General features: G+C 39.5%; 1 protein-coding gene across 3 annotated transcripts in view; it reads right to left on the minus strand.

The window, feature by feature from the left end:
* The window catches only part of mcf2l2 (MCF.2 cell line derived transforming sequence-like 2), a 133,306-nt gene that overhangs the window by 9,626 nt on the left and 106,509 nt on the right, over positions 1-17,171 (minus strand). For all 3 annotated transcript variants that reach the window (XM_035175690.2, XM_047343239.1, XM_035175691.2), the window contains 6 exons: positions 14,259-14,354; positions 11,190-11,288; positions 7,954-8,025; positions 7,197-7,307; positions 3,478-3,587; positions 1,492-1,607 (listed from right to left, as the gene is read on the minus strand). In XM_035175690.2, coding sequence (XP_035031581.2) covers positions 1,492-1,607; positions 3,478-3,587; positions 7,197-7,307; positions 7,954-8,025; positions 11,190-11,288; positions 14,259-14,354 — 604 coding nt within the window. The remainder of the gene's footprint in view (positions 1-1,491; positions 1,608-3,477; positions 3,588-7,196; positions 7,308-7,953; positions 8,026-11,189; positions 11,289-14,258; positions 14,355-17,171) is intronic.

Raw genomic sequence — 17,171 nt, forward strand, 5'->3', positions numbered from 1 at the left:
ATATTAGCTTGCATTCATTTTGTGGAGTCTTACTTTAATCATAACAACGACATCTATTATTTACGACAATTACTACCATTGATTACCTTATTTACTTATTTCACATTACTTATTTCCTGAACTGGAAACAAAAGAAAGTTGGACATTGAAAATACTCTTCCAGAGATACAGCCACTCTGTATTTGAAATAAGAGCTAACAAATAAAGGGTTATAATCAGCTGCTTGCAACTGACTGAACAAACTGGGTAAAGTTATGCATTAAGGAAGACCTGCGGAGCTCTGTCATCTGGCGGCATCTGTAGGTTGGATCCAGGGGAGAGGGTGAGTGAGGCATGTTACAGACTGGACTCAGACCATCAACATTCCCAAAGACAAGGCAGTGTCCGTCCGCCATTCAGCTCTCTGCAATGTTGTAATGTCCCTGATTTGCTTTCTGATACAGTGTTTATATTTTATAAGCAGTCTGTAGGTAGACACACAAACTATGGGGGGAACACTCCTCAGTAAACACAGCCGACCCATTTTGTGTTCACTTGTTTCTTTTCCATGGTCTGACCATTAGGGAATTAATGCTGGTCACTGAGTCATCTCTAAGCTGCTGTTCCTATTACCAGTGTGGGGCTGAGCAAAACGACTGCTAAGGATAGGGGTGGCGCTCTGTTTTCTGTTCCATCAATGCTTCAAAACAAACATTACATGTTGTTATGCAGTTATGATTGGGGTACAGCACAAAAATACTTTGCATGACATTAAACTGTAAAGATCAAGGCTTTGTTGGAAACATTTGGGATATAATGCTCATAATTCCACTCCTGTGGTTGTAGAGGTTTTCTAGCCTCAATGTCCACAACTGAACGATGCTAGGAAATGTGAGGATACTACTGCTGTGTGTATTTTACCTGAACACTGTGTTTGTCAGTTGCTCACAACTGTTCTCTTTGTCTGCTTAGTCGATTTTCAAGCTACAGCCAAACATTAGAATCAAGTATAGATCAATTAAAGGGCAAAGTTTTTACATAATAGAAAGACTTGGTAATAGGCAAACTATGGTCCCTTTCTGCTGTAGAGAATGTGCTTCAATATTGAAATCTTCTACAAAGAATCCTGAGGCCAAAAATAAACTCCTCAGAAAAAAAAAACTTCCACAAATGAAAGTGGAGACAAGAAACTTGCACTGCAATTACAGTTTATTGAGGGCATGCAGAGTGAATGAGATGCTCCACATGAGTGCCCCAAATAAAGTATAATCCAGCGTGAGTTTATTTTTGCCTTATTTGTGAGATTCTCACTCTTGCACTTGGAACAGACTGGGAAGTTTGTGTTCTCGCACCTTTATTTGGAGACATAACATGCTTGAAGTGGCAGATGGGGACCCACTTAGCCAGAGAATTCAAACAAGTTGCTAAGTCAGAAAGAGAGGCAACCTGACCAAGGAAACAATGAGCTGACTGATTTCCTACAGTCCTACGGTAGCGACTAATGGAACTCACCAGTGTCCGTTCTCCGCTTCCTCCAGAAACTGGACCAGGTCAGCGGTCTCCAGAGGGACTTCCCGTGCTTCATTGGACTCATAAGTCAACTGCACCCGGAAACGACTGCTGTCACCCTGCAGAAAGAAACGACTCAGTCAAATTCGGAATTTTGCCTGTTCCATTTCCTCCATATGGCTCCAGGCTCGTATAAATGTGGATTTTCTAAACCCCAACAACAGATCTTCAAATTTAACTGACCATCACTTTACGGGTTAAGTGCTGGTTAAAATGACAAATGTAACCAGTGACAGTTTATATGGATTGGCACTAATTAATCATAATTGAGTCACTGCCACAGAAGTCGGAGGAAAACTTGATTAACATGCTTTGCCATTACTCAGCAATTATGAATGTTGTCATTTGGCTGCTCAGTACTAACATGCGACAATTTATTCAATTTTTCGCATAATTCTATCGAGCTGGCAGAGTTTTGAGCAGAAGTTTTCACCGTGACTATCACATTTTACGCAAACAAGCTAATTCATCGCTCAGAGTGAATGTGTTATACCTATATCAATGATTTAGAAATGTGCAACAGAATGTTTTGCAAACACAGGACATCAAACGATAGTTCACTAAGTGGACAAGTGGACAAGGCGACTTGACATTGGAGCAGTTTTACCCCACACAGCATAATGAAAGCGAGGAGTGCTCACTCTGTAGCTACATTGGGATTGTAATGTCACCGATTCTCATTGGAATTTCCTGTTAAACCTTTACGGTAGTATTTTACAGTCTAACAACACAGAAAGTTTCATTTCGTCTTTGTTGTCAAAGTATGGCCAAAAATGTGTTGTAAGCAGTCATGGTGATCTTGACCTTTTGACAAACAAAATAGAATCAATTCACTTCTAAGTCCGACTGAACGTTTGTGCCAAATTTTAAGAAATTTACTCCAGGCATTATAGTCATTTGGTACGTGAGGTAAAAAAGTGACCAATCATCATTGATCATTGCTAAGTCTAAGTGAATGTTTGTGCCAGAGGTAATGAGATTCCCACCATGTGTCCTTCATATATTTCATTCACAAAACATGAGGTTGGGGTCAAATTCTTATGAGTTCAACCTTAAGTCCAACCATGAGAAGGTTTTTACCAAATGTGAATGGATTCCCTCAAAGTCTTCTATAGAGAGATATTGCGTTCACAAGGTCAAAAACATTTTAACCTTCACCTTTTGACCATTGATTATCAAAATTCTAACCAAATTCTCCTTGAGGCCAAGTGAATCTTTGTCCCAAATTTTATGAAATTCCCCCGTCATTCACAGGAGTGGGATCGACGGATGGATGGAGAACCCAAAAATATGTTGCCTCTGGCTATTACTGTGGCAAAAGTACTGTGGCAAAAAATGTCAACTCCATGTTTGCACCACTAATATTCTCAGTGTGTTGCTTGTGTGGCTTCCTACTGCACATCACTAAGATTATAATGAATCTGGAAAGCCTGTCATAACCAGTCGACCTGTGCAGATATAATCTTCCCCCTCATTTGTTTCTCCTCCCACATTTCTTAAATGTCAAGTCGTCAGTGCCCGCTGCTAACTAGACATATCCATTGGCAATAATTAAACAGTGGAGGGGTCCTCTTTAAGGGGGTCTGGATGGGGATTTAGTAGAAAAGAGAGGAAGAATGAGAGGAAATGAAGGATGAGTGGGAAACTCTCAAGGGAAGGTGAGTAATGATCATGGAAAGCAAAGATTTATATCAAAAGATGACGTGACCCAGCAGGTTGGGCCGACCTAAATTTACAAAAACCCAAGTTTGACAATGTTGAGTGGCACTGAAACCATTTCTTGCAATTCAATTATTTGCAACTTTGGGTTTTGTTAAGTTTTACTATTAAAACATTGCTTTTTAGAAGGTCAGCCCAATAATGCTCCAGGGGACATCCAGGTTGAACATTTTCTAGTCAACATGAGCTGCGGTCTTGAACGTTGCCTACATTTTTATGGTTGCCTTCCTCTTCTGAAGAGTTGGAGGATTCCTCTGCACTGGAGGGGATTGTCTCAAAGTCCTCTGTGTCCATGGAAGGGAGACGCCGCTGTGTCCAGCCTGAGGAAAATTCATGCAAAATATTAGCCGGTAGAATCATTTTCAATACTGACATGGGCGAGCATTTCATGGTTAAACTTTACAGAAAGACTTAATGCTGAAATGGAAGAAATTATCCTAAGGCATTATTGGTGGTTTAAAAGCAATGCAGAAAAATTACAAAAATGTAAAAAACTTCCATGTCTTTATCTCATCTCCAAACAATATAGATTGTTTTTCATGAGTTTATGTAAAAAACCCACAAAGACATAGATTGTATAAACGAAACAATGTATCCGATGATGTTTACTATATTGAACTAATATCGTGAATTAATTTTCTCTTTGATTTTAATCAAAGTCCATAAGTAAATATAGGTGTTGATGTTAATGCATAGGTCACTTCATCTACAATCCTACACTAGCAATAGCTATGAGCAAATGATTATCTGCTCTTATTATTTGTTCCCACTGCTGGTGGAATATTGTAGTAAAAGTGACCTATACACTGTGATGTAGTTATTTGTCGGTTTGGTCCCCTGCATTCCTTCCATCTTCATGAACAGATGTGAGGGGTACAGTAAGGGGACAATGGTAAATATATTTCAAATGTTGTGCATTACAAACATTGTGAAGGTCCCCTACTTAGAAGGCAGAAGCAGTTTGATGTACATTTCTTAAGGAACACCTCATTGCTGATTGGCTGATGGTTCAAAGCCTGATTCATTTGAAATAGAGCCTAATTGTTCTTTCATTTTTTGAATTAGTTTTTACTTTCTTTATCTTCTTTGCTTTTTGCACTGTGGCATCACCCATTGGTTTGTGAGCAGCTGTTTTGAAGCTTTGAAGTTGAGATTTTTTCCAGCGCCATCTTGTTTTTTTTCTCAAACCAGAAGTAACCATATGAGGAGGAGCACTGCATGCTCATGTACACCTTTGATATCTATGTCCTCTGATATCCTCCGCTGGAGCCGCGTGGATCCCAGCGCACATTTAAACTAAAAACATGGTGTAAGCGACCTTGTTTCAAGTCAAATTGGAATTTCAGGGTTTACGGACACTTAGATGTTTTTTACCTCGGTCACAATTTACTTCAATTGAATTGGATTTGGCTGCAACGCTGTTTAGCCCTGAGACTCCAAAAGTGTTTTGTGGACTCAAACACTTCACCCGCCCCTCCATCATAGTGCTGAGTAGATAATGAGTGAATTTTCATTTTTGGGGGAACTACCCATTTAATATTGAAGAGTGACGTTGGTGGCGACCTTTTCATTTTTGTCACTTTTGGGTGTCCCCCCCAGTTTAACTGCTGTTACCCCCTGTGGCCCCCATCTGAAAAATACTCTGGACCCGCCCCTGTCAGAGCAGCCCTGACCTGCAGCTGTGGCCTTGCTCTCTGACACTGGGCAGTATGCTTCACTGCAGAATGTCTTGATACTTGATGATTAATTGTGCCTGAGTTTCCTCCATGTTTCACTGTGATGCTCCTCTTTTCTTTGAAAGCTTATTTCCCCCCTCTGTGAACACAGAGCTTTACCAACCACTTTACCAAAAAGCTCTCATTTTGTCTCATCTGTTCACATTCTGTATTTATGTTTCTTTTTCAAAAGAGGGGTCTCCCTGGCTCATCAGAGCCCACTTCAGAAAGCAACATATTGTGCAACCACAAAGTGTTGGGCCTTGATCTTTGAGATCAGCGTGTAGTTGTTCTTAAGTTTCAAGTTTTCCTTGTTTCCCTTCCCACCAAGCTGACTCTCCTCAAGCTCAATCTGGGGTCGACACTGGCCCATGGTCCTTAAAACTCTTAACGAGATTAGCAACTGTAGATAGAGTAAAATCAAGCTACTAGGATATGGTTTTGTAGCCTTTACCTTGACAATGTTTGTCAATTGATTTCTTTCTCATTTACTTTCCTTAACTCTTGTCCATGTTCCGTGTATACACAATAATATCAAACAGCCGAAAGAGGACTATTCTTCTGAGGCTGAATGACTGAACATAAGATGGAAAACACCTGTGATACTAATATCAACAAGAAATGTCACTACAGTCATTTTATTTGTCACCACTTGTATGAGTTGCACATTTTTTTGTCCCAGCCATTTTAGATCTTTGTAGAATAATGAAGGATTCAGCTCTTTTCACAGCTGCATTGTTCTATCCCATGGAAATCAAAAGGCATGCAGACATGCATGACAAAAGAGCTTTTAATTTCAGCACTTTTCTTCAAGAACAGAGCGCTGTTTCAGTGAGGCATAAGGCACTTTTAGCACTTTCAGCACTTTTAGCCACGCCTGTACCTCAAGTGAGGTAATGTATGAAATGAAGTGGAAAATTAATATTTTTTTCAGTTCTCTTTTCTAACGGCTGCTGTCCCAACCATGTAATACAGAGTAATTCAACAGTAGTTTCCCCATTATCCCTCCTCTATCTAATCCTAGTAAATGGGTGTAAAAACAATAGAACAGTGGGTTTCAGATGTGACCGGCTGACTTGGCATTCAAGAACCCACACAAGGGAGTACCTTTCTGTATTTCTTCTATTCACCCTATTTGAAGACATCAAATACATCAAATCAGGTATTATATTAGCTCTGTTTGTTTTATGAATACAAGAAACACCCATTGTGGTAGTGTGTCATCTTCCTGTTTACATCAAGCTGTGGTATGGCAGCCTGAGCCACATTGGACATAAGCAAGAGTGATCAACAATATCAAAGAATAAACTGTAGGCTGTTACCAGGCCTTCAAGCATTAAACAGAGTGTGTGTGTATGTGCGTTACTGAGGCTTTTTTTTGTAAAAAAAAAAAGTTTTACTATACATTATACATTGTAGAATATATAAAACCAAGCTAACAGTTGTTATTGTGGTTATGAAAAATGAGAATGAATGTATATTCAGGTTTTAATGTCATCAATCCATCCATCCATCCATCCATTTATCTTCTCCAGATTATCTGGAGAAGGCACAACAGATTATAAATGTGTGTGTGTATATATATATATATATATATATGATATTTTGAAGTGGATATATGTCTGTCTGTCCACTGTGGTCAGGGTCTATCCCTGGGCCTCCTAACACAGCTGGATGCGTTCAGAAAACTTTCAATGGAAACTGCATCCGATCAGATGTCACCTTCAGTGTGAGCAAGTAAAACAATAGTTAAATACTAGCATTGACTTCATAAAAGGTTTTTGTTGGTCAAAGCCTCAGTTGCCTCCTTCTGCATCAAGTCATCTTATGACCAACAAGTCCATGGGTGCTCAAATGGCCACAAGCACTTAACCAAAGTGAGTGATGGATGAGAAAATGACAAATGTTATGGTCTGAAACGTGCAAAGACACTTTGCTTTGCAAGATAGGGCCAGTGGACTGTGTTGCTCAGGTAGTTTGGAGGCATTTGAAAGACAAGGCAGAAGACTGAACTTTTAGACCTATCTGAATTTAGAAATGAATGTGCTACTGAAAGAGGATACACAAAAGCTCTGGTCAAATAAAAAACCACCAAATTAAAGTCTGGTCAGAGCAAATAATCAACCAAAACTAACTTATCAATACATACAACTGAAATGAATTGAACCGAGAAGACACAGCACAAGTCACATGTGAGTCGTCCTCTGCAGTTACCTGGTTGGGAGGTGGATCTAGGGACAGCTGGGGCCCTGCCAGCAGCGGGAGCAGTGTTGCTAGTCATACTCTGACGTTTCCTGGCTGCAGCCATTGCACCACGCAAAGTATCTGGAGGGAAGCCAAATGCTTTATGCTGTGCTTTTCTTCATGATCCCTCAATAATATCAAATATCAAAACCAAAATTGAAAATAAGATGGTGTTGTGATAAAATGAAATTCAGTCCATCTCGTCAAGAGAGCAGTGCAACTCTACACATGCAGAAATCAAGTTGGCAACAGGCCTTGACACCAACAAACCCATCACCAGACCAAAACTACACACACACAACGAAATATTTGATCCGATACACCTTTTTTTTTAAATGATCATGCCTTTTGGATTGACGTGACACAAATCACAATGCAAGTCAACACAGCAGGCAAAAAATGAAAATACAGAAGAAAACAAAACGTGTGCACACATACACCACAACATACACAAGTCAAAAGTCCCAAAAATAAGTTTGCTCTACTGTACCAAACAACAGACTAAAATGCCCAGCATGCTCAGACCCTGCCCATCACATACAGTGACTTCAGACAGTATGAAGACCTCTTCACTTTTATCACTTTATTTTGTTGTAGATTTCATTTAAGAGATTTGATTTTAGATTGATGGACAATTTGAACCAATCCAAGATTAAATATACAACACAATAAAGCTGAAGTGGTCTTGGTATTTTCTGAAGTACCTGTGCACGACACGTTCATGTACCTTCGTAACCAAATGGAGTGGGATCGCTCTTTATCTCGTGTCTCTTGCTCTTTATGCTAGAGGAGAGGGGACCTGGTCAGGGGAAATAACAGGCAACCAGACACTTCATTAGACACCAACATTTTAAAAAGTGAAAGTAACCACTGTTTCTATACAACTAAACCGCAACAGCAAACATATTCCTAAAGAAATGCAATCACATTACATATTAACATAATGAGGATACCTTATTCATTTATAAATTTGAAATAAATACTGAACAGATCAGTGATATGTTCATATCCAATCTTGCAGTCCACTATAAACTTTTACAGATACATTTGGATAAATACATTCAGCACTTAATTTATTCCAAAATTATGCCGCATGCTTCTTAACACAATCCAGATGAGCGTTAGAGCAAAAAAACCTTCCTTAAGACATGTCATTAGTAACACTGGGCTTCCATCTTTTCAACTAATGTCTCTGAATCACCAAGGTGTTAATTATTTAAAGGTTTGTTATAATCTAATTTACACCATTATCAAAAGAGCAACAACGCTGACACTTTAATTGTCAGTTGGTTCACAGAGGATGTGCCGGCACTCCTGGAGAATCAGTCTTCATTGATTTCAAATTTTCTAGCAGTTTTTAAAAATCAATTTTACAGGTTAACTCCGAGGCTTATTAAACAACCACGATAAGTGTTGGAAAAGGCAAAAATGACAAGATGTTAGATTGTGACACAACTTATTTCACACATGTTCTAAATAAAGCATTTGCTAGACATTTTAGAGGACAAGTTAAAAGTTGGGCAGTTCAGGAAGTATTTAATATATTCATGGGTTGTACCCAGAGACCGTGTCGTCTACCTTCATGGATACATCACTCAAAGGTTTATTGAAATGTGAGACCATCCTGTTAAAATAGGTTTCAATATGCAGTGTAAGTTTGAGGGATGCTCTGGTCTTAATATAAATAAGATGATATTTAAGGGATTTTTGATGAGTCTGATTTTATAAAATGATTTTTCATTTGGGCCATTTTTAGTTGTAATTTTGGTAAAACTGAATTTACCGACGTACTAAGATCCAAGAATATGTCAACAGCAGGCAGGTGAGCCAAATTACTTAAACTTCTGTATTTGGTGGTAAAACTGAAACTGATAAGCACACAGTTACATTAAGTTTGGTAGGTTGGACACAGAAGCTGGAAATATTATTTGTGCCTTAACATCAGAAACATGGAACTATAGAGAATTCAGCAAAAATGGATTTTATCATTTTTGATTTGTTTACTCGTATATGTCACAGTCGTCCACTGCGTTAAAAACCTATTAAAATACAACATTCTTAAATTAGTGTTGGGTCTTAAGACTAAATCTACAAAAATATGACCCATAGAAAGAAACACAATTATCCTTTAGTTCACTCACGGGCCTTAGACAAGGAAAGTCAATACAACCAGAATCACCTATAGGACTATACTTGTCAATCAGTAATTTACATTATGGCATGCTCTATACAGCATAGCATGTGTGTGCTTATATTACTATTTCATTAAAGATTTAGAGTATAGAGGCCAAAATGTGAACTCCACTGAGCTCGCTCCAACCGGTATGACCTGCAGCTTTCTTTACAGGGGTTGACCGTTATTGAAACAGTCAGGACTGCATGTCAGGGAAGGAAATATAAACTAAAGAGGCTGATTCAATATAGTTCAAGGGAAAACTTCCATAGCTCTGTGTTTTTAATTCCTGTCATGCCTCTGCCTGGTTGAAGATGAACTTCTCATCTGTATTCCTACGGTAAATTGCACTTCTACTGCCACTTTGAATGTCACCCTGCGTTCCAAATGTCACCTAATCAAAATTCTTATTTCTAGACGCTTTTTAAAAAGAATATGTATGTCTACTCATTTGTGGCCTTTTTTCCCTTTAACATTGTTTTGAATCCCAGGAAAAGCTTGACTTTCTCTATGCATCTCATAAATTCCAAGCGGATCAGTAAATGGAGGGAAGGTAATAAGAAAACGGCTTTTTTTCCTCCTACTCTACATATGTGCACACATACACACAGTTCTATCACTGCAGATTCAATTGGAGTCTGTGCTATGGTCATGACTGACCTGAGAATGAATCAAATTGCACAATGTTGAAAAAAAATGATGGTAACCTGGAATGTATGTGAATGAAGGGCAAACCCATTAGACACGGTTTTCTCAACTTTTAATTATGTTCCATGGTGACACATTGTTAACAAATTTTTCTTCCTTGAAATCAAGATACATCGTGCTTCTGAGGTGTATTGCAATAACTCTACAAACAGCTGTATTTTTAAAAATATGAACTGAAATCATAATGACATATTTTGCAGTCAGAAATTATAATCCATATTATATTTTATAGCGATAACAGGGTCTATGTTGTTTATCAGAAATGTTAACGTCTGACTGCGTGATTCAGTGTATGTTTCTGACATACAACATAATGTGAACATTATTACACATGATTTTGCATCTAAACTGGCCCATGCTGATGTTTGCAGTAAAGCTGCTTAACATGTTACAGCTAATCACCCGATTAAACAATGTCCATCGCTTTAGCTAAAAAGTAGAAATGAGCAAGAGATCTGATGTGGGCTTTGGCTGAAAGTCTGTGGCTCTTTTTGTGTTGCTATCTGACGTAGTCTAGTATACAAATGCTTTCACTTTATAATTTAACTCTATGTACATAACAGCCACTGGCACCTTTTTTTTAAAACTGTGCTTTTACATTTTAAATAGTTTAATTTAAATTTGTGTTCTTTTAATGTTCCTGTAAAGCACATTGAATCTACCTCTGTGTATGAAATGTGATTTATAATTCCCTTGCCTTCACTCCAAGATGTCACCATATCGCCATGACAACAATTAAATCAAATTTAACCAATCGCTGTGAATTCTGTGTGACCTTTCAATGTTGCCCAATCAAGCATGCATTTAAATAAAATATGCAAAATATGTAATAAACTGAAAAAGTAATCACAGAATCCACAGCATGTGATCCATATGCAGCAACATCATAGGTAAGTTTGATTGTGCTGGACTTTTGCTTTAAGGATAATCGCAACTGAAGACTTTAATTAATCCACCTTTCATTCAGCAGGAACTCTCTGAATGTTTAATACGTGGATGCAGTGTAATAATTACACTTCCTGTAAAAGAGTGAAAGAGCAATATGTGGAGGCAGGAAGGCTTTGGACAGCTAATTCAGGTACCTTTTGTGCGTCGCGTGGCGAAGGAGGAGGAAGTGGAGGAGGCAAGAGAGGAGGTGAGAGAGAAGCGGCGGGGGACCTCCGCCTCCTTAGCAGCAGGCTCTACAGCCGGAGAGGGGTCAGGACGCAGGAGGAGTCAGGGAGAGAGCCAAGCAGGGAGAGAGGGAATGAGCCAAATGAAGTAAAGAGAGAAGAAAATGAAGCAGAGGAGGATGGACAGAATGTTACATAGAAATAAAGGGAAAAAACAAGGTGACAGATAAGAAGGGAAAGAAGTTACACACCCAGTTTATTGACATAAAACAAAATGATACTACTAATTATAAGCGGGGTAAGTATCACATTCATTACTTTGAATGATAATCTATCTGATGAAAATGAGCAAAAGTTGAGCAAAAAACGTTCAGCAGTTCACGCAAATGGAAAGAGGAAGCCACTAATGCACGAAATAATGAAATATAATACAATACAATGTAAATCAAAACAAAACCACAGGAACAAAACTGACAAAAGTGAATCTTAACATGATGTCCACCAACTACATCTTAAGGTCTTCGTCCTGAGTGTGAAAATGTGGTCACATGGCAACAGGAGGTCTTATGTTAGGGAGAGCAGAGGGTTGAGACAGATGTGACATAAAGATGCAGCATGAAGGGATACTTCAAAACCTCAGCGGGACCAGATGCTACAACGTGATATGGAAGAAAGGATGTTGTTGGGCCGGAAATTTTCGGATTTAACATTGCCACAACGTGTGTGTCGGAGCATGTGTTTGAACTAGACGCTTCAACAAGTCATTCTGCGACGTTGTCTATTCCGCTTGTGGATCGCAGCACAGTTTTAGTTTCAATTAAACAAGCGTCAGTTGATTAAAACTGGACAGGATCAAGCAGATGACTCTTCAGTGACGATTCAAGAAAAATGAGCCTTAAGTGTGCAGTTCAATGAAAGATTAGAATTCTGTCACAGCCACCGCATCTTGAATAAATGCCTCCTTTCAGCACAGGCATCTCATTTTACTGCAACATGACAGAGGAACTGCTCTCACTTGGTTTTTTTCCACATGCCGTGATGTCACTCAGGTTAACTGCAGGTTGAAATCCAGATCTTTTCCCACAGCTGAGCTCCAACGCAGTGATAAACTGTGATAAACCGGCCAAGATGCGGTGTGAATGTCAGAGCGCTTGCAAGTCACAGGACGCCGCAGACAGAGTGGCCCGTGGTTTCACTCCATTCTCCAGTGATATAACACGCTGGACTTATTGAGCAGACGTACGAAGCAGTGAAGCACAGGAGGCTGCAGGGAGCACTCCTGTTAATGGTGGGTCTATTCAACAGGAGGACACCTGCCATCGATTCACCATTGATTTCCATCTCATACTGCAGAGCCGCACATTCATCACTCTGAGTAGTGCTCAGGGCGGTGTGTACTTCTTGTATAGCTGTGTGTGTGGCTGTTGTATATTATTATTGTATTGTTTTGTTATATTGTATGCAGACCAAATGTAAGTCATTGTTTGCAAAGAATGAGGTCATACTGAAACTTTGGGCCAGAACATTATACAGTTCTGTATCTTCTGCTTATTGACTGCCAAAGCATGAAAACACCAATAGATTTTAGTAACATTTTAATTCTATAAAAACAAAAGAGAAATCATTCCAGCATTAAAAAAAACATGAGCATTAAATCTGCTGCTATAACAGCCTCCACTCTCTTAGTTTTCCACCCGACCTTGGAACCTGGCTGCAGGGATTTGCTCCCATTGATTGTGGGGCCTTGGTCATATGCTAACAAGACTTGATAAAGCCAAATGATAATGACAAGTAAGTGTATGAAATCTCAATTCACCGTTCACTACTGGGCAAACGATTGAGTTTCTATAGGTGCTGTGAATGAAAGAACGAGGTTCCAGAAGCCCTGGTGGAACCTGACATTGTTTGTTTCACAGAACCATCTGGGAGCGCTTTGTTGGAGAATGGAAAGGACAGGCACTTTCAAAAAGTACTTGGCAGGTGATTGGATGAACCATCTGTTTATCACAGTTGCTGAAACCAATCAGGAGAAGAGTGACAACATCTCTTTCATGGAGAAAAGCCTTCACTGTTGTTCCTTGCTGTTCTTTCCAGGTCTGATATAACTGATATTGAACATCTACGCCAACTTCTTGCTGTCGTCACATTTGAGAAACGCCCATAGATTGGTCCAAAACACTGTAGTTCAGTCTCAGGCAAATTAAAGTCTGGAAAGATAAATTCTCACTTGCCAGAAATCTATTTTATTTATTCTTTTACTTATTATTTGTAGTAAGAAGGATAACACAAATTTAAATCCTCAAGTTCCACTGTCTTGGTTCAGAATGTTGGATCATGGTGTTTTCTAGTTTTTCTTTGCTTGAATAGTCAACTGCCTCCCAGCCTCACTTATCAGTCTCATTAGAGACATGTGTGGCTTGAAGACAGGACATGGAAAACAGAACCTGAAAGGTTCATCCTCCTCCAAAAATATGAATATGCCTCCAAATGTCGATGGGGCTTGAATATTAAAGGGTGGCATTTAGTGCAGCACTGCCCCAAAGAATTTAGCCTCGCCTGTCTGTCTGTTTATCACCTGCTGTCTCCCTGTCTTCAAACCTTGTCACTTCAGCTGGACCCCATTCCTCTCTTTACTAGTTTCCGTGCTGTTGTGCCGGCAGATGCAGACGATACTGACGTGAACAGATAAAAGCTGAGAAGGGGGAGCACAGGGAGATGTGGCCTTTATTATGCTGAGACACCGCGGGCGCTAGGACACGTGAAGAGATCTACCCTTCGACACGAGATACACACTGACACCGAAATCTATATAACATCTGAGGGGGGAAAAGGAAAGCAAAGGACAACATCAGTTGTGAGACAGGAGCGTGGAGACTGAACACGAAAGGACTGAGCCAGGAGAGAAGCTGCAGCTGCTGATCAAGATGATGATGATGATGATGATGATTGTCATTAATGCTTATGACAAACAGACAAGGACGATGTCGGTGTTTACAAAGACGCTAGCGAGAAGCCGACATGCTGATGTCATACTGTTACCTGATTGGAGAGACCTCCTGTTGGAAAGTCCCTGCAATGTGAAGCGTTTCCTAGCGTTAGCAACCGAGTTGCCTGATTGGCTGGCGGAAGCATCGACTGAGTGGGAAAGCGAGAGGGAGCTGTTGTTAGTAGAGCAGGTTAACAAGATGAATAACAAATGGCAGAGAGCGTGGTTTGAAAACGTTCTCTGTTGATGGCAACGTGATAACTGAGCCTCCCTAACAACTTCAAAAACCTTTTTTGATAGATAAACGTTTAAATACCCGTGTTTGGTTTGTTGTTGGTTTGTCATTGTTTCAACACAATATTTAATTTAAGAAAATATGTCACACTGCTCAGCGGATGAGTGATAAATAAAAAGGGCATGGTGTTAAGACAAATCATCTCATCACAATAATGTTTCTTTCTTACCAGTCAATATTGTTTTATATCACAATATCAATTAAGTCACTATATCTGTTGACCTTTTTTATTCACTTTAGCTTAAAATTCCCCACTAGAGGAAAAAAACATGAGCTTGCAAAAAGAAATCTATTTTACAAAAGTTATTAAAATCTTAATAAATACCACACTGAAATGTTTACTGCCACTAAGCATGGATTCTGACTGTGTGCATTGGCAATTTTCCAATGTTTCTAATGTGGTCAGTGTTCAAACTGTTTATATTGTCCATCCCTATAAAATCATAGTCTTTAGAATACTTTCCCAATTTAGATATGTCTGAAAAGAAAAAGTAATTTAACACAACATCAAGTATTTTTTATACTACGAGCATATGTCAGTCAGTATTTAAAAAGCATTGAGGTTGGTTTCTCGGCTTTACGTTAAAGTAAAAGGAAGCAGAGTCTGTTCAAGTATATTACTGTTCGTTTTCAAAAGATCTTGATTAGAGGGGCTATTACTAGGTTTCACTGAAATGGAGCAGCACAAGATCGGCTGATTGTTAAGAAACGTCAGCAAGAAAGAACCTCGGTTTCAGTGAAAAAAGAACATATATAAACATATAAGAAGAGAAGTAGAAGTAGAAGTAGCAGCCTAACAGTAGAAGAAGGCAGAGGCACAGAACACACAACACAAATCACTCATCCATTTAAACCTGTTGATGTTTGAATGTATCTGATATAAGTGGTAAACAGTACAGACTGTGTTTATACAACACATATACGCGTTACATTGACCCATTCACACAAACTTTCACACAGCACTACTCTATCACTCACAAATCCCATACCCTGTACCACACCCCGCTGACAAAATAACCATCAGAAGAACGCTGGGGTTCAGTATCTTGCTCAAGGGCATTTCAACAAACGACCAGTTTGAACCGAACCCCCAACCTTCAGAATAGTGGGCGATGAGCTCTATCTCCTGAGCCACAGCCTCACCCAAAGTGATCAACGTTTTCAGCCTTCCAGTATTTTGAACTATACATCTGAGTGAGATTCGTTTATACCTGCTTCATCTTTCCATGTGCTGTGGCCTCAGAAATTTTAAGTCACTAAACAGATTTTTATGCCGGTTTCATTTTCAACACCTTCCAAAGAGGAGATTTTCCAAAACTCCAACATGTGTATCCATGTGTAAATGTAAAATGGAGTGTTTGGGAGACGATTGGCATGTGCCAGATAAAACAAAAACAATGGCAGCTATACACCAGATTCTCTACGTTTGGTTAGCACCGCTAGGTCCAATCACCAGTTTAGCTAAATTTAGCATCACTGTACCACATTACTCAAATGAACAGGTGTCTGCCTCGCCCAATATTACTTGGACCACAGCATTCATATATTAGACTATTGCCACCGACCTGCCTGGCATGCTTGTTTGAGCATTTGTAGTTGTTTTTGTGTTCTCCTCTGGATGGAGATATTTTGTACAACGAAGGTCATGTGGACAGAGTTTTTAAAACATCTGGTCAAAAAAATATCCACAATACTGTAAACAAGACGTAGTGTCTGCTGTTTCTTTTCACCCATCACCCAGATAATACCATCGCTAAGGTCAAGCTTGCTATGGGGGTGAACTGTTCTCAAGTTAGGAGGGGGGAGGGGAATGCAGGCAATACAGAGAAAACCTGCTCCAGACTGCATGCGACCTGAGACAACCTGAGACAACCTGAGACAACCTGAGACAACTTAGGACAACCAAAGACAACCTGAGACAACCTGAGACAACCTGAGACGACCTGAGACGACCTGAGGCGACCTGAGACCGGGCGACAGTTCACCTTTCAGCGCGACAATCACCCACAGCAAACAGCTAAGACAAGACTGGAGTGTCTTCAGGACAAGTGTCTGACTATCCTTGAGCTGCTCCGCCTAATCCAAAAACACTTTCCACTTTTGTCATGATGGGTTTCTTAGTGTACACTGATGGGAAAAAATGTCACTTTAACCCATTTAAAATTAAGTCTACAACACAACAACATAAAGTGTGTCTGACTGCTTCCTCTATGTGTGTGTATGTCGGAGCTAAAGAGCACAGTGACCTCTCTGAGGGAGAATATTCAGAGTCTGTCTGCCTATTCAAGCAAGTTTGCATGATAAACTTTTATCAGATTATTTTTATCTGCCTTGTCCTTGGCCAAAGGCACCATCACACACTCTGTCTCTCTCACACATCCATAGACAGATATGTTACTAGGTTCAACTTAATTTTCCTTACAGAGACAGGAGCAAGTAAAGTCAATTCATATGTGTAGAGCGGTGAGAGCATAACCTGTTTACAACTGAGGGTATATGGTCACTGTATACAGTATATATTTCTATGGAGCGTAATGAACCAAGTCGCAGCAGCAACAGTGCAATGCTTTAATACATTGCATATTTTTTATTTTGTCTTTATACTATGTCTTTATGAGATGTGTGTTTTGGTTTGTGGACAGCTTTTGTCCTCTGCCCATGCAAAGTAGTT

Source organism: Hippoglossus stenolepis, chromosome 14 (assembly GCF_022539355.2).
Source record: "Hippoglossus stenolepis isolate QCI-W04-F060 chromosome 14, HSTE1.2, whole genome shotgun sequence".
Classification (NCBI taxonomy): Eukaryota; Metazoa; Chordata; class Actinopteri; order Pleuronectiformes; family Pleuronectidae; genus Hippoglossus; species Hippoglossus stenolepis.